We start from the raw sequence: 18,977 nt of genomic DNA on the forward strand, positions 1-18,977 counted from the left end.
CAACGTTTATTTATTTGACTGTAGTTTTGTAACTTCTGTACTGTACTAAGGCCAGCTCCGTAAGAAACGTACTTCTAATAAACTAAACCGCAAACTGTCCCTTAACCTAACCAAGTAAGTTGAAAGGGACCATGCATGTAATGAGAAGTTACTGACACGTCGTCCCTGACCAAAACTGATGCTAGAGGGGAACCTACTGACCAAATGTCGGTATTTAACAAGTGGGCTCTGCGAGCGTTTCACCCCTTCACTTTGCCACAAAGTGCTCTTGCACATGTGATGATAACAAAAATGTGTCAATCAACAAAGTACGAGAACCAATTTCATAAAAAATCATAATTACAATTTAAAAAAATAACAATAACATAATAATTTATTGAAGAATGAAACCACACAAGCTTCATAAATGATGGACTTATACATAGAGACATATATGGAGAAACACACAAACACATACGTCACATACACACAAGTATGCACATACATATACATACACTTCCATATAGAAGTATTTTTAGTGTGTGTACATTCTAACATTAATTGACTTTTGATGACTTCCAATGTTATTTTTACCTACAGCTTGAACCCTCAACTCAAATCATCCCGCCCACATTCAACAATTAAGTTCTTCTCATATTAACATGATGAAGATGTTGTTCAGGTTTTTTCCTTCTTCATCAAACCTTAAATCGCCAAACATTACGGTTAAAAGACAACTTACCAATGTGTATATGCAGTTGTGTAAATGCATGTTAAGACTTTACCCCATGTGATATATTTGACCAATTTTGACTGAATAACCTGTGCAGCAGAAATGTTATTAAGATGTATGCATTTTACATATTTTCTTGTTTATTTTTCATGCAAATTCTTCCATGTATCGCTAATGTATGGACAGCAAAGGTGCAGATATAAATAAAATGGATTTATGATGACAAAAGGGATTTATTGTACGGGGTAAAGGTTGCGAAATTGGAGGCGTAATGCATGAGAAGGTAGCTGGCTGAGGCAGAGGGCAGGGCTGGAGAAAGTCCCGCCCACACACCCGCCAGAGCCAATCACGAGCCGAGCAACGGCTCGTCAGCTGGAGAGTCACCTAGCTAGAAAGACACAACAGCTAACCTCATTATCTCTATAAATACACAGTATGATCAAATTGACGCATGCTCCACAACACAGACTCGTCATGGAAAGTTAAAGTTACAGCTATTTCCTAGAAAATCAATCATGACGTCACACCACCTCTTACTAGCGAATAACTAATTAAAACCAAACCTATCACAAAAATGAACACCTGAACACACATCAGCGTGACATGTAAAATGAAAAAAAAAGAATTTGTTTTTATTTAGTTTTAATTAGATTTTAGATTTTTGGCCCATGTCCCATCCGCTACCATTTCAAACTGCGACCATAATACAGGAGACAATATGCTTCCCATATAGTATATATATATATATGTGTATATATACACATATATATATATATACATATGTGTATATATATATATATATATATATATATATATATATACACATATATATATATATACATATATGTATATACATATATATATATATATATATATATATACACATATATATATATATATATATATATATATATGTGTATATATATATATATGTGTGTATATATATATATATATATACACATATATATATATATATATATATGTGTATATATATATATATATATATATATACACATATATATATATATATATGTGTATATATATATATATATATACACATATATATATATATATATATATGTGTATATATATATATATACACATATATATATATATATATGTATATATATGTGTATATATATATATATGTGTGTATATATATACACATATATATATATGTGTATATATATATATATATATATATATGTGTATATATATATATATATATATATATACACATATATATATATATATATATATGTGTATATATATATATATATATATACACATATATATATATATATATATATGTGTATATATATATATACACATATATATATATATATATGTATATATATGTGTATATATATATATATATGTGTATATATATACACATATATATATATGTGTATATATATATATATATACACATATATATATATATACACATATATATATACACATATATATATATATATATATATATATAAAAAATAAACTTTAAGTTGGAGTAGCTTATGAAACTTTTAAAGCTGAGCATATGGTGTTTTTCCAAAATGTGACAATAATAATCATTCTTTTTGGTTGTATCTGATATGATGGGTTTTAGTTGATTATGATGCTGGTGACCAGGCACAGTGTGTTGACTTTAATTCATTCATTAGCAGTAATAAGTATGTTTTCTTTCGTGTACGATCACCTGAAAATAAGCATCGTTGAGTTTTCGCTACCTGAAAATGAGTTTATATCCTCTTCACAGAGTACGCCATGTTTCTACAGAATACAAGAATGGACAAACCAACCACCGGCTCCAGAGAGGGACATTCATGTTTTTGTGTTTTCATGTCGGGGTTCTCTTACACGCTTGGCTTGAGGAGTTTCAGTTGGTGGCAATCTGCAACCTCACCACTAAATGGTGCCAGATCCTACATGTTGCATCTTAAACTTTTTTATTTTGGTTGGACCAATTCTACTGGTCTTCACAGACTGGACTTGAACCTTTCTCATGAGATCTTATTTTATTTGTTTGATGTAACGCCGCTTGTGTAAATAGTTACTGTTACAATTATTTTTACAGTTTTATTATTTGGAAGTTGAATCTAACAGAGGACTCTGAGATAAATATAATTTAAGAAGTACTTGTTGTTGTTCCAGTTCCATTTCAAAATGTTCTTCTTGATTGTATGCTACAAATGTAAGTAAAATATCTGGTTGCCCTCCCTCCCTTTTCTTTCCATTCATTAGCTTTTTCTGCATATCATCTTTCTAGCTTTTTTTCCTTGTGCCCAAGATTGTCCACTAGAGTGCTTTAGAGTAGTAATACCTAGTATCTTTCAATCCGGATCACTACAGTTTTGTATCCTCAATTCATTAAAGAACTCCAGCCCCGTCTGCTCAAAGTTACGCTCCCATTCAACGAAACTGCAATTGTGAATTGAGTTTCAAGGGAAACATATATTTTGCTTTTGATCACGAATAAATTCTAAATGAGTCTGCAGGAGGATGCTTTGGGAGGAGGTCGGAGTGTTGGTTGGGTCACAAAACACGGTTTTCACCAGGAGGCTGCTGTTTGTGTCGAGCACTTTTGTAGCGTTTTTTTGTTTTGTTTTAATTTAAAACGTTAAACTGTTTCAAACTGAAACCGGAAGAAAATTGTATTTTTAAGAATGCAGTTTAGCTGTATGGGCGCGTAGCCTTTTTTTCTTATAACATAAATTATAACAACTGAAAAAACTCCACAATCAAAATAAGGTCTACTACTACATCTTGCATAAAAAAATCTACCTGCATTATGTGTTATTGGATCTTTAAGCACAATATCTACTCCCTTATTGTACATTATCTTTACACCATTCAAATTTGATCCTTCATGTGAAAAGCATGTCTTAGATAAAATAACGTTCCCATACAAATGCACTCGAAGTTTCATTTCTAGGGAAACCCTGGATGGACTGTCACAGTTTTAACAATTAAAACAAATGGTTAACGTTGTAAATTAAAACAAAACAAAAGGAACAAATCTATAAAAAATACTTTATTTAGTAGCAGTATTTAGTAGTTTAGTCATCTAAAATCACTACGCAATTAAAACAAAAGAACTTGGTTTGATTTTGTGTTTTCATGTAGACTGACCTGTATTTTTTGTCTCACTTATTGTATATCATTGAGTTTGAGTTCATTGAGTTTTTCTCAAAATACCAAGAAGTTCACCAAACTTACAATAGATGATTGGAAAATATAGCAGTGCAAATTATTGTGTGTGTATGTTTGTTGCTGCAGAGAGAGATCAATAAGGTCAAAGCAGCTACTGTGTGTGCCAAGATTCGTGTTTAGGTGTGGTGCAACACAGCGAACAATGTCTAATATGTTATAATTAATTAATCATACCACCACACATGCTTTCAGTACTGGACATGGAGACAGAAGACATTTAATTATGTGGTTTTGTATCTACGAAAGATTCGTCAGATGTAGTTGTACTAAAGGCGTGGCTGCACGAGGTACATTTTGTACCTAAAGGTAGGGAGCAATTACAAAGACAATCAAACAAACAAACCTGCGGCATGTTCTACAGCAAAGATCTCAACAGCGTTTTTTAGAAGAATCATTCATGTGGTCTAATGAATCTCTTTCTTTATCGCTTGTTGGATTCAAAACAGAATCAATGAGTGTACTTTGTTACTGAACTCACCGCAATCTTAAATGAGACACACCAGGGTTTCAAGTAACTACGATGGAAACACGTCATTATTAAAGTGTTATTAGAGTGTGATGATGTATAAAGACTGAAAACACAGGACTTTCAAAGAGTCCTAAAGCTTTGTTGAGTTATTGTGAAGTTATGTGTTTCCTGTACTTATATTACGTGTGTTTACTGAGTTTACAAACTAATTTAAAGTCCAGACATTATCCTTCTTCTGAACCTAACTAAGTGGTTTAGTTTGAATTCACTACTGCGACCGCAGTGGACCGCCATAGTTTGACAGCAGTACTTATGGCGTGAGTTTTTAGGGGGTTATCCTCTATGCCATACGTCATATAGGAGCTGCCAAAACATTTTCCGTAGTGGAGAAAACTTGTTGCATACAGAGAGATGAGTTCCACTCCAGAGATGTGTTTGTGATTTATTTGACAATCTGGATAAGATAAGATAAGATAGACTTTATTGTCCCGAAGGAAATTTGTCTTGGAAACATACATACAGTGTCTGCTGTTAAAACAATACAAAATAACATATTGCATACATACATTACATGCACAGACTGCTACCCACCAGCCAACAAATACATGTCGCACTGCCCATCATATAACACACCTGTAGTGTATAGTTAAGATTAAAAAATAAAAATAAAAATTTAAATTGAAAAAATAATAATAACTAAAAAAAATCTGTATTACAGGGCTAGCTTGCCATTTAGGGCTTTGATGGACAGGGGGACAAAGGAGTTCTTAAAGTGGTTGAGCCTGCACTTGGGGACTCTGTGTAGGATTTTTTCTCCCTGTTGGTCGCTCGTCTTCTTCTTCTCTCATCTTTCATCCTGTCCAACAAAACCCAGTTGAAGCCCAGTGACTTTTGTGGAACCACAAAACGCCCCAACGGTGACTGTGACGGAACTGAAAGTTGTCAGAATCTGTTGACATTTGTTTTTTCGTCTCCATGGCCTGTATTGAAAGTCTTCCGTCTGTTGGTCGGTTGTTTTCTTTAGACTAAAGTTGTGTTGCGTACAAAGCAACAAGATGCTGATGGGATTCTCTGTTTCAGGTGTGTATCTTGGGTTATATCAGTAACATCATATGAATCCATCACATAGTTCCATCATATGTTGACATCATTAAAATGGGCCAGTTTAGTACAACATGAAAATGAGTTACCATTGTGTTGCCACATATTATATGACACCTGCTGACAATGAAACCTCAATGAAAGTTTAGTCTTCTGAACAAAATTTAATATGCCCTTAGTGCAGGCAATGTAGTCTCAAAATCAGACTGGATTGTGTTCACAGGCAAGTGAAGCCCCACACTTACACGTTCCTATAAACAATGCGGCTGCTGTTGCAAATCAGTTGAAAATTAATTTAATTTCAACGGGGTTGAAACAATTTAGCTCACGTTTCTTTGATAGAATGCAAATAAAGACGGGTATGACGACAACGAACGACTCAAGGAACAATGAAAATGCAATGAAAATGAGAATAAAAAGACACACAAGGGGTTGGGTGCGCCATGAGGCCCATTGTGACGCCTACAGTAGCTCAACATAGGTAATTTAGCGTACTGTTCTAAAGATGTTCCAAACATTTCAATTACTGCCAACGTAAAGTGAACAATACATTTCTTAATTACTGGTTGCAATTTCAAAATAAAATGTCACTCGACAAGTTACTCGTCTCTATTAACCACACAGAGGAGCATCAGTATCCAATTACTTGCTATAAACAGAGAAAGAAACAGTGTGGCCTCCACCTTAATGTGGGAGGGGAAGGTCTTCAAGTCTATAATTATGATCGTTATTATTAATTAGTCTTTACCTGTGACGTTGATCCTCAAAACGTATTAATACATGAAGAGGCAGAGAGCAAAGACAGACTTCAGAGGAAGAGAGATCCACCAAGTGACACCAAGGAAACAGCATCACTTCACTTCACCGCATCATCCGAGTAAGTGGAAAATCTTCTTATCCTTTTTATCTTCTATTCTTATCTGATTCAATGTTTCATTTTTTGATTTCGCAATTATATGTTTGTCTTATTTCAATTGTTTTATATATGTCATCTGCATACAATCATCTCAGTACAGAAGGTGTTGTAGCTGATTAAAAAATAAATAAAAGAGATGATGACATGGTTCTTTTCTCCATGATTTGTCAATCAATATGTGAATTTGTGAAGGGCTAAACTATCCATAAGAACTGCCATGAAATAAGACTATTTTATTAAACATAATAATAGTAATACATTTTATTTGTATGGCGCTTGAAAAGATACTCAACGGCATTGTAGAGATCTGGATTTTCTTTGGGGACCCGATCAGATCTTTTGATGATAGATTATCGCAATTTCGTTGCTTGCCGTATTTGAGAATATCAAACATGTTGGTTCTGGCTTTTCTGATTTGAGCATTTGCTGGCAGTGTTTTTGACTGTTAAAAATGAAAAGAAATATTTAAGGCATAACACTGGCCTCTGAGCTTTTTTTCTTTGTCATTTAACAGAATTTATGCTGATTGTGTGCATTTTACGCTAATGTTTTCCAGCCAGTGGTGTCTAACTGATTTAATTTATCGGATAAGAAGGATTTGGAAATCTATTGCCATTTGTTTGTTCAAGTAAATTCACTCAATGTTGACAGTGTACAAAGCAACAAAATGCTCATGAGATTAGCTGTTTGTCTTTGAGGCATGCAGTTTGTGTTTGAGCTTCTGTTGTGTTGAGTGCAACTACAGTTTGAACTCTTACACCCTCCCAACAGCAGAACTTCCTTTTTGTAGTGCAAAAAACCTGCAATATCTCACAGACACTCCGGAGTGTCTGAGATTTATTTGGTCTGTGCAGGATTTTTCCTTTCTGTATGGTCTCTTCTTCTTCTCTCATCTTTCATCCTGTCCAACAAAGCCCAGTTGAAGCCCAGTGACTTTTGCGGAACCAAATGGTGGCAATGGTGACTGTGACGAAATTGAAAGTTATCAGAATCTGTTGACATTTGTTTTTTCGTGCTGATGAGTATTTTGGGTTTGAGCTGATAGTTTGAGCTAGTTGACTATATCCATCTCTTCTGTGTTGGGTGTAACTGTAGCTATTACACCCTCCCACCAGCAGAGCAACTCACTTCACCAACTAACTGCCATCTTGTTTCCATCATGTGTTGGTGGTTTTTTTCAGACTAAAGTTGTGTTGGGTCCCCCCTCATCCACTCAATGTTGACAAGTGTACAAAGCAACAAAGACCTAATGAGATTCTCTGTTTCAGGCGTGTATCTTGGGTTATATCAGTAACATCATATGAATCCATCATATGTTGACATCATTATCTAACTGCTCAAATGTTTTTGAAATTTGGAAGACCACTTTTATGTCCACCTGCAAAAACAAATTTAACCAATTTAATTGCACAGGGAAAAGGATTTCTGGATTTTCTTTTTATTGCCACATATTATGTGACACATTCTTAGAAGCTACCAATAACGAAACCTGAATGACATTTTGATATTTTCAACTGTGTAATATTAGATCCTCAGTGGAAGGAAGCATGTTATTACTTTGTAAATAATCTGCATGTAAAGATTAAAAATCTTCTTTCTACTATTTTTTATTTTCTTTCAGGAGATGATCAAATGTAGTTTTGGAGGAGGAAGGGGAGAAAAACAGAAAAAAATCACGATGATCATCAAGACCTTCATCGTTGTTCTTGTACTTGTTGGTAAGTAATTATTTATATATATGTTTTGTTTAGTTGGTTTCCTGTTTTATTCTATTAAGGCAATGGTAGCAGTGAATGGACCCAAACGCAGAGAGACACGGGGACAGAGGGATGAATAACGATGACTTTAATTATTAAGAAAATGTTCAAAACACAACTTGCAGAGTAAGGGAGTAAAAAATGTGTGACAAAAAGTCCAAGAAAACAAAACTACTTAACAGGAAACACAGCAGAGATGACATCATTATAGATCAAAACAGGGAACAAAACAGAGCAGGTAGCACAACAGACAGCACTTAGACAGGACACACAGGGTTTAAATACACTGAGGAGGAAGCAGGCGATTAGACACAGGAAGAGTCAATCAGGGGCGGGACAATCACACAGGCGAGAAAACAAACAAAGGCAGGAAGTGAAGTGAATACAGGACACAAGAGGAAGGGAAATTCAAAATATAACAGGAAACCAGCGAAACAAAACCAAAGACCATATAAATATGTATGTATGTATAAATCGGACAACACAACTAAACGTGCCAATTCATGACTGAATTCTGACCAAATTCTTGACTTGAAACAGCAACCAACAGCCAGCTTGCTGAGGGAAGCCTAAAAGACAGGTGTCCCACAAAAGCAACCACAACTGCCGCAACAATGACCACAGATTCACAAACAACAATGATTCAAGCAACAGTAAATATAGAGACAACAAGAGAAGCAAGTACAACAACTGCAGCAACTGCAGCTGCAACAGCAGCACAAACAACTCAAGAGCCTAAAACAACAACTGCAGTGGCCCCAACAACAGCAGCAACTGCAGCAGCAGCAGCAACTGCAGCAGCAGCACAAACAACTCAAGAGCCTAAAACAACAACTGCAGTGGCCCCAACAACAGCAGCAACTGCAGCAGCAGCAGCAACTGCAGCAGCAGCACAAACAACTCAAGAGCCTAAAACAACAACTGCAGTGGTCCCAACAACAGCAGCACCATCAGCAACTGCAGTAGCAGCCGCAACAACTCAAGAGCCTACTAACTCAATAGCAACTGCATTGACCCCAACAACAGCAGGACCATCAGCAGCAACTGAAGCAAGTGCGAACGCAGCAGCAACAGCCGCAGCGATTGCAGCAGCAGCAGCAGCAACAGCAGCATCAGCAGCAGCAGCAACTACCGGACCCACTTCTTTAACTGCAGCACGAGCTGCAGAAGCTGCTGCTACAGCTGCTCAACAAGCAGCAATAGCATCTGCAGCAGCAATAAACGGATCGCTATCACCAACAGTGGCAGCAGAAGCAGCAAGAAATGCAACAGACGCAGCCAAACAAGCATTAACTGCAGCGAAAGAAACACTTGCAACAGCACCAACAACAACAGCAGAAATAGCTAGAAAAATTGCAGAGGCATCAGCAAATGCATCAGACGCAGCTGATAAAGCAGCAGAGGCAGCAGAAAAGGCTGCATCTGCATTGACAGCAGAAGCAGCAGAGAACGCGACAGCAGCTGCAACAGAGGCAGCAGAAGAGGCAGGAGTAGCTCTAGCAAAACTACAAGCGGCATTAGCAGCAGCTACAGACCCAATATCTGGAGCAAACACAGAAATAATGCAACTATTAGATGAAGTAGCAGAAAAAGCAGCAGAAGCAACAGCAGCTGCTGCAAACACAACAACTGAAAAAACAGCAGCTGAGAAGGCAACAGAAGCAGCTGAGGCAGCAAAGGAAGCAGCTGACAAAGCTGCAGATGCTGCAGAAGCTGCCATTGCAGCAACAGCTCAGGAGCCTACAACAACAACTGCAGTGACCCCAACAACAACAGGACCATCAGCAGCAGCAACTGAAGCAAGTGCGAACGCAGCAGCAACAGCCGCAGCGATTGCAGCCGCAGCAGCAGCAACAGCAGCATCAGCAGCAGCAGCAACTACCGGACCCACTTCTTTAACTGCAGCACGAGCTGCAGAAGCTGCTGCTACAGCTGCTCAACAAGCAGCAATAGCATCTGCAGCAGCAATAAACGGATCGCTATCACCAACAGTGGCAGCAGAAGCAGCAAGAAATGCAACAGACGCAGCCAAACAAGCATTAACTGCAGCGAAAGAAACACTTGCAACAGCACCAACAACAACAGCAGAAATAGCTAGAAAAATTGCAGAGGCATCAGCAAATGCATCAGACGCAGCTGATAAAGCAGCAGAGGCAGCAGAAATGGCTGCATCTGCATTGACAGCAGAAGCAGCAGAGAACGCGACAGCAGCTGCAACAGAGGCAGCAGAAGAGGCAGGAGTAGCTCTAGCAAAACTACAAGCGGCATTAGCAGCAGCTACAGACCCAATATCTGGAGCAAACACAGAAATAATGCAACTATTAGATGAAGTAGAAGAAAAAGCAGCAGAAGCAACAGCAGCTGCTGCAAACACAACAACTGAAAAAACAGCAGCTGAGAAGGCAACAGAAGCAGCTGAGGCAGCAAAGGAAGCAGCTGACAAAGCTGCAGATGCTGCAGAAGCTGCCATTGCAGCAACAGCTCAAGAGCCTACAACAACAACTGCAGTGACCCCAACAACAACAGGACCATCAGCAGCAGCAACTGAAGCAAGTGCGAACGCAGCAGCAACAGCCGCAGCGATTGCAGCAGCAGCAGCAGCAACAGCAGCATCAGCAGCAGCAGCAACTACCGGACCCACTTCTTTAACTGCAGCACGAGCTGCAGAAGCTGCTGCTACAGCTGCTCAACAAGCAGCAATAGCATCTGCAGCAGCAATAAACGGATCGCTATCACCAACAGTGGCAGCAGAAGCAGCAAGAAATGCAACAGACGCAGCCAAACAAGCATTAACTGCAGCGAAAGAAACACTTGCAACAGCACCAACAACAACAGCAGAAATAGCTAGAAAAATTGCAGAGGCATCAGCAAATGCATCAGACGCAGCTGATAAAGCAGCAGAGGCAGCAGAAAAGGCTGCATCTGCATTGACAGCAGAAGCAGCAGAGAACGCGACAGCAGCTGCAACAGAGGCAGCAGAAGAGGCAGGAGTAGCTCTAGCAAAACTACAAGCGGCATTAGCAGCAGCTACAGACCCAATATCTGGAGCAAACACAGAAATAATGCAACTATTAGATGAAGTAGCAGAAAAAGCAGCAGAAGCAACAGCAGCTGCTGCAAACACAACAACTGAAAAAACAGCAGCTGAGAAGGCAACAGAAGCAGCTGAGGCAGCAAAGGAAGCAGCTGACAAAGCTGCAGATGCTGCAGAAGCTGCCATTGCAGCAACAGCTCAAGAGCCTACAACAACAACTGCAGTGACCCCAACAACAACAGGACCATCAGCAGCAGCAACTGAAGCAAGTGCGAACACAGCAGCAACAGCCGCAGCGATTGCAGCAGCAGCAGCAGCAACAGCAGCATCAGCAGCAGCAGCAACTACCGGACCCACTTCTTTAACTGCAGCACGAGCTGCAGAAGCTGCTGCTACAGCTGCTCAACAAGCAGCAATAGCATCTGCAGCAGCAATAAACGGATCGCTATCACCAACAGTGGCAGCAGAAGCAGCAAGAAATGCAACAGACGCAGCCAAACAAGCATTAACTGCAGCGAAAGAAACACTTGCAACAGCACCAACAACAACAGCAGAAATAGCTAGAAAAATTGCAGAGGCATCAGCAAATGCATCAGACGCAGCTGATAAAGCAGCAGAGGCAGCAGAAAAGGCTGCATCTGCATTGACAGCAGAAGCAGCAGAGAACGCGACAGCAGCTGCAACAGAGGCAGCAGAAGAGGCAGGAGTAGCTCTAGCAAAACTACAAGCGGCATTAGCAGCAGCTACAGACCCAATATCTGGAGCAAACACAGAAATAATGCAACTATTAGATGAAGTAGCAGAAAAAGCAGCAGAAGCAACAGCAGCTGCTGCAAACAAAACAACTGAAAAAACAGCAGCTGAGAAGGCAACAGAAGCAGCTGAGGCAGCAAAGGAAGCAGCTGACAAAGCTGCAGATGCTGCAGAAGCTGCCATTGCAGCAACAGCTCAGGAGCCTACAACAACAACTGCAGTGACCCCAACAACAACAGGACCATCAGCAGCAGCAACTGAAGCAAGTGCGAACGCAGCAGCAACAGCCGCAGCGATTGCAGCAGCAGCAGCAGCAACAGCAGCATCAGCAGCAGCAGCAACTACCGGACCCACTTCTTTAACTGCAGCACGAGCTGCAGAAGCTGCTGCTACAGCTGCTCAACAAGCAGCAATAGCATCTGCAGCAGCAATAAACGGATCGCTATCACCAACAGTGGCAGCAGAAGCAGCAAGAAATGCAACAGACGCAGCCAAACAAGCATTAACTGCAGCGAAAGAAACACTTGCAACAGCACCAACAACAACAGCAGAAATAGCTAGAAAAATTACAGAGGCATCAGCAAATGCATCAGACGCAGCTGATAAAGCAGCAGAGGCAGCAGAAAAGGCTGCATCTGCATTGACAGCAGAAGCAGCAGAGAACGCGACAGCAGCTGCAACAGAGGCAGCAGAAGAGGCAGGAGTAGCTCTAGCAAAACTACTAGCGGCATTAGCAGCAGCTACAGACCCAATATCTGGAGCAAACACAGAAATAATGCAACTATTAGATGAAGTAGAAGAAAAAGCAGCAGAAGCAACAGCAGCTGCTGCAAACACAACAACTGAAAAAACAGCAGCTGAGAAGGCAACAGAAGCAGCTGAGGCAGCAAAGGAAGCAGCTGACAAAGCTGCAGATGCTGCAGAAGCTGCCATTGCAGCAACAGCTCAAGAGCCTACAACAACAACTGCAGTGACCCCAACAACAACAGGACCATCAGCAGCAGCAACTGAAGCAAGTGCGAACGCAGCAGCAACAGCCGCAGCGATTGCAGCAGCAGCAGCAGCAACAGCAGCATCAGCAGCAGCAGCAACTACCGGACCCACTTCTTTAACTGCAGCACGAGCTGCAGAAGCTGCTGCTACAGCTGCTCAACAAGCAGCAATAGCATCTGCAGCAGCAATAAACGGATCGCTATCACCAACAGTGGCAGCAGAAGCAGCAAGAAATGCAACAGACGCAGCCAAACAAGCATTAACTGCAGCGAAAGAAACACTTGCAACATCACCAACTATAACAACAGAAATAGCTAGAAAAATTGCAGAGGCATCAGCAAATGCATCAGACGCAGCTGATAAAGCAGCAGAGGCAGCAGAAAAGGCTGCATCTGCATTGACAGCAGAAGCAGCAGAGAACGCGACAGCAGCTGCAACAGAGGCAGCAGAAGAGGCAGGAGTAGCTCTAGCAAAACTACAAGCGGCATTAGCAGCAGCTACAGACCCAATATCTGGAGCAAACACAGAAATAATGCAACTATTAGATGAAGTAGAAGAAAAAGCAGCAGAAGCAACAGCAGCTGCTGCAAACACAACAACTGAAAAAACAGCAGCTGAGAAGGCAACAGAAGCAGCTGAGGCAGCAAAGGAAGCAGCTGACAAAGCTGCAGATGCTGCAGAAGCTGCCATTGCAGCAACAGCTCAAGAGCCTACAACAACAACTGCAGTGACCCCAACAACAACAGGACCATCAGCAGCAGCAACTGAAGCAAGTGCGAACGCAGCAGCAACAGCCGCAGCGATTGCAGCAGCAGCAGCAGCAACAGCAGCATCAGCAGCAGCAGCAACTACCGGACCCACTTCTTTAACTGCAGCACGAGCTGCAGAAGCTGCTGCTACAGCTGCTCAACAAGCAGCAATAGCATCTGCAGCAGCAATAAACGGATCGCTATCACCAACAGTGGCAGCAGAAGCAGCAAGAAATGCAACAGACGCAGCCAAACAAGCATTAACTGCAGCGAAAGAAACACTTGCAACAGCACCAACAACAACAGCAGAAATAGCTAGAAAAATTGCAGAGGCATCAGCAAATGCATCAGACGCAGCTGATAAAGCAGCAGAGGCAGCAGAAAAGGCTGCATCTGCATTGACAGCAGAAGCAGCAGAGAACGCGACAGCAGCTGCAACAGAGGCAGCAGAAGAGGCAGGAGTAGCTCTAGCAAAACTACAAGCGACATTAGCAGCAGCTACAGACCCAATATCTGGAGCAAACACAGAAATAATGCAACTATTAGATGAAGTAGCAGAAAAAGCAGCAGAAGCAACAGCAGCTGCTGCAAACACAACAACTGAAAAAACAGCAGCTGAGAAGGCAACAGAAGCAGCTGAGGCAGCAAAGGAAGCAGCTGACAAAGCTGCAGATGCTGCAGAAGCTGCCATTGCAGCAACAGCTCAAGAGCCTACAACAACAACTGCAGTGACCCCAACAACAACAGGACCATCAGCAGCAGCAACTGAAGCAAGTGCGAACGCAGCAGCAACAGCCGCAGCGATTGCAGCAGCAGCAGCAGCAACAGCAGCATCAGCAGCAGCAGCAACTACCGGACCCACTTCTTTAACTGCAGCACGAGCTGCAGAAGCTGCTGCTACAGCTGCTCAACAAGCAGCAATAGCATCTGCAGCAGCAATAAACGGATCGCTATCACCAACAGTGGCAGCAGAAGCAGCAAGAAATGCAACAGACGCAGCCAAACAAGCATTAACTGCAGCGAAAGAAACACTTGCAACAGCACCAACAACAACAGCAGAAATAGCTAGAAAAATTACAGAGGCATCAGCAAATGCATCAGACGCAGCTGATAAAGCAGCAGAGGCAGCAGAAAAGGCTGCATCTGCATTGACAGCAGAAGCAGCAGAGAAAGCGACAGCAGCTGCAACAGAGGCAGCAGAAGAGGCAGGAGTAGCTCTAGCAAAACTACAAGCGGCATTAGCAGCAGCTACAGACCCAATATTTGGAGCAAACACAGAAATAATGCAACTATTAGATGAAGTAGAAGAAAAAGCAGCAGAAGCAACAGCAGCTGCTGCAAACACAACAACTGAAAAAACAGCAGCTGAGAAGGCAACAGAAGCAGCTGAGGCAGCAAAGGAAGCAGCTGACAAAGCTGCAGATGCTGCAGAAGCTGCCATTGCAGCAACAGCTCAAGAGCCTACAACAACAACTGCAGTGACCCCAACAACAACAGGACCAGCAGCAGCAGGAACTGCATTAGCAGCCGCAACAGCTGCAGCGATAGCAGCCGAAGCAGCAGCAACAGCTGCAGCAGCAGCATTAGCAACTACTGGACCCACTGCTTTAGCTGCAGCAGAAGCTGGAAAAGTTGCTGCTGCAGCTGCATTACAAGCAGCACTAGCATCTGCAGCATCAGTATCTGGATTGTTACCAGCAACAGCGGCAGCAGAAGCAGCAAGAAATGCAACAGATGCAGCCAAATTCGCATTAACTGCAGCGGAAAAAGCAATTGCAACAGCACCAACAACAACAGCAGAAATAGAAAGAAAAATTGCAGAGGCATCAGCAAATGCATCAGAAGCAGCTGATAAAGCAGCAGAGGCAGCAGAAATGGCTGCATCTGCAATGACAGCAGAAGCAGCAGAGGAAGCTACAGCAGCTGCAGCTGAGGCAGCAGAAGATGCAGCAGTAGCTCTAGCAGAACTACGAGCGGCATTAGCAGCAGCTACAAGCCAAACACCTGAAACAGCAATAATGCAACTATCAATTTCAGCAGCAGAAACATCAGCAGAAATGGCTGCAAAAACAGCAACTAAAGCAAAAGCAGCAGCAGAAGCTGCAACAGCTGCTGTAAATGCAACAAATGAAGAAACAGCAGCTGAAAAGCTAATGGAAGCAGCCAAAACAGCCAAGGAAGCAGCAACAGCAGCAATAGCAGCCGCTGTTGCAGGAAGAACAGCAGCAGCTGCTGCAGTAGCGTCCATTTCGGCTTCAGCAGAGACAACAACAGCCACTCCTGGAAAATTAACAAATGCATCTCTACCATTACCAACAGCCACTGCATCAGCAATAGCAGCAGCAACATCAGCAGCAGCTGCAGCGTCAGCAGCATCAGCAGCATCCGCAGCAATAACAGCAGCCACTGCAGGAAAAACATCAACAGCTGCAGAAAATGCTTCAAAAGCTGCGCTAGCGGCTGTTGCTGCTGCAGAAGCATTGACAGATGGGGAAGTTTCACCAAAAGTGGCAGCAGAAGCGGCAGCAGATGCAGCAGATGCAGCTTTAGTAGCTGCAGCAGCAGCAATAGAAGCAGCAGCAGCCGCACCAGCAGAAACCTCAGAATTGGCACAGGAAGCACTCGAAGCATCATTAAAGTCAGCAGCAGCAGCAGCAGCAGCAGCAACAGCGGCAAGATTAGCAGCAGACACCGAAGAATCAGAAATAACACCTGAAACTGCAGCAAATGCCATAAGAGCTGCACAACTGGCAGCAGTGGAAGCAGAAAAAGCAGCAAAGGCACTTAACGCAGTACTTACAGCACCATCATTTGGACCAGTACCACAAGAAACAGAAACCGCTATAGAATTAGCAATAGATGCAGCTAAGACAACAGCAGCAATGGCAGCAGAAACTGCAAACAGAACTACAACAGCAGCAGAAAAAGCAGCAGAAGTTCTTGCAGCACCATCCGAAGAGGAAGCAACTGAATTGGCAGCAGTAGCCACAGAAAAAGCAAAAGAAGCAGTAAAAGCAGCAAAGGCAGCAGCTGCTGCCTCAGCAGCAGCAGCAGCAGCTACAGTGCCAAACACAACAGTAACAACAACAACAGCATCAGCATTACTTTCAGCAGTAGCAGCAGCAGCTTCTGTAGCAGGAGCAGCAGCAGGAGCCACTTCAACTGTTGCTGGAGCAACATCATCCCCAGCTGCACTAAAGGCAGTTAATGCTGCAATGGATGCAGCTACAGCTGCTGCAGGACAACACAGTCTGGAATTTTTACAATTAGCAGCAACACTTGCTGCTAATGCCGCCAAAGAAGCAGCTGAAGCAGCCGCAGAAGAAGCAAGAATGGCACCAGCATCAAAAGCAGAAGCCCTGGCACGACTTGCAAATGCATCATTAATAGCAGCAATGGCTGCTGAAGAAGCAGCAACAGCATTGGCAATGGTAACCTCGGGTAAACCAACAGCAATTGCAGAAGCTGCACAAGCTGTAAAAACAGTGGCTGAAAAATCAAACGATGCAGCACAAATATTGGAAACAGAATTGCTGTTTGCCACTGGGCCAGCAGCACTATCACTATCAGCAGCAAAAGCAGCTGCAGGAATAGCAGAAGCAGCAGCTTTGACAGCATCAATAGCAACTAGAACAGGCATAACAGAGGACATTGCTCCAATAATAACAGCAGCAGCAAATTCAGCAGCAATAGCTGCAAAATCAGCAGCGACCGCTGCAGAAGCCGCACTTCCACGCGCAGACATCACCTCATCACCGGCAGGAGCACCGGCAGGAGCACAACCGTCATCCACTGGAACAACAACAGCACCACTGCAAGCAGGAGCAACAACGTCATCCGATCAAACAACGGTAGCACCGTCTACCACAGCGGGACAAATTTCAGCAGCAGCAACGGCAGCAGTGTCGGCATCCACATCAGCAGCAGCAGCAGCAACAGCATTGGCGGCCTCAGCAGCAGCAGCTGCTGGACTAACAGGATCCGAAGAAGTAGAAAAAGCAGTAAAGGCTGCACAAGAAGCAGCTAGCGCCGCCACATTAGTAGCAGCAGGAAGTGCACCAGCAGAAGTGGCAGTACAAGCAGCTGAAAAGGCAGCAGATGCAGCAGAGGCAGTTTCCATGGCACTTACAGCATTACCAGCACAATCCATAGGGTCGCCAAAAATAGCAGATGCAGCACGACAAGCAGCGTTGGCGGCAAGAAAATCAGCAGCTGCAGTATCTACGGCTTTGAAAACAGCAACACCGGCAGCAATTAAAGCCACTGAAGAAGCTGCAAAAAACGTGTCAGAAGCAGCAGCAGGAGCACTAGAAGCCTTATCAGCAGTCACAGCAGAAGAAAGAGCAAAATTACCAATGGAAACACGTGAAGCAATCACCGTAGCAGAAACAGTGGCAGACATAGTGGACGCAACAGCAATTACTGCAGGTTTAGTAACAACAGCCGCAGCAGCAAACAACAGCGAAATAATGACATCAACAGCACAGGCGGCAGCTAGATCTGCAACAGCAGCAGCGAATGCAGCAAATCCGCTGCAAAGGACAGCCACAGATGCAGCAGTGACCACACCAACACCAGAAGTTACTGCAGCAGCAACAGCGACTACAGCAACGGGAGCAGCTAATGCAAAGAAGACAGCAGTGATAGGTACGACAGCAGCCGCTGCAGCAGCGGCGGCAACAGCCTCAGCAGCAGCAGCAGCCGCTGGACCAGAAGCAGGAGCAGCAGCAGAAAAGGCAGCAAGCGCTTCAAGAGCAGCAGCAATGGCCGCCACTTCACTTGCAAAAGGGGAAATAACAGCGGAGGAGGCAGCGGCTGAAGCAAGAAATGCAGCTGATGCAGCAAGCGAAGCGTCGCTCGCAGCAATACAAGCGGCAGGATCAACATCACCGGCATCAGCAGGACGACGAGCAGCACAAATAGCAGCAGCAGCAGTAAAAGCAGCAGATGCAGCAAACACAGCAGCAGAGGCAGCAACGAAGGCGGCATCTTCAAATTCAACAACAGAAATACTTTCCGCGGCTGAAAACGCCGCCGACGTAGTGGAAACGGAATCAGAAGAAGTGGCAGAAGACTTACAGAAAGTGTTGTCGGACAACACCACAACTGAAGCAGAGCGTGCATCAATAGAAGATGCGATGTTGGTGGCACAGATGGCGAAAGCAACGGCAAACGCAGTGCAATCATCCCTGATGGCAGCATCATTACCACAAGGCACAGCACCCGACCTGGTCACTTCAACAGCAGAAATGGCGGTGGCGACAGCAACAGCAGCAACGA

The 18,977-nt window shown here is 42.9% G+C and overlaps 1 protein-coding gene and 1 pseudogene across 1 annotated transcript; both read left to right on the top strand.

The window, feature by feature from the left end:
• The first annotated feature begins 9,185 nt into the window (after positions 1-9,185).
• Positions 9,186-9,662, top strand: LOC137891989 (myb-like protein Q; annotated as a pseudogene).
• A 668-nt stretch (positions 9,663-10,330) lies between these two features.
• LOC137891991 (putative uncharacterized protein DDB_G0271606) lies at positions 10,331-15,179 on the top strand. The gene is given in 4 exon segments (XM_068736864.1): positions 10,331-10,408; positions 13,503-13,792; positions 14,321-14,471; positions 15,006-15,179. Coding segments are annotated over 4 exon segments (693 nt in total).
• The last annotated feature ends 3,798 nt before the right edge of the window (positions 15,180-18,977 follow it).

This window comes from Cebidichthys violaceus, unplaced genomic scaffold (assembly GCF_023349555.1).
Source record: "Cebidichthys violaceus isolate CVI_PGR_0920_01 unplaced genomic scaffold, fCebVio1.0.p SCAF_73, whole genome shotgun sequence".
Classification (NCBI taxonomy): Eukaryota; Metazoa; Chordata; class Actinopteri; order Perciformes; family Stichaeidae; genus Cebidichthys; species Cebidichthys violaceus.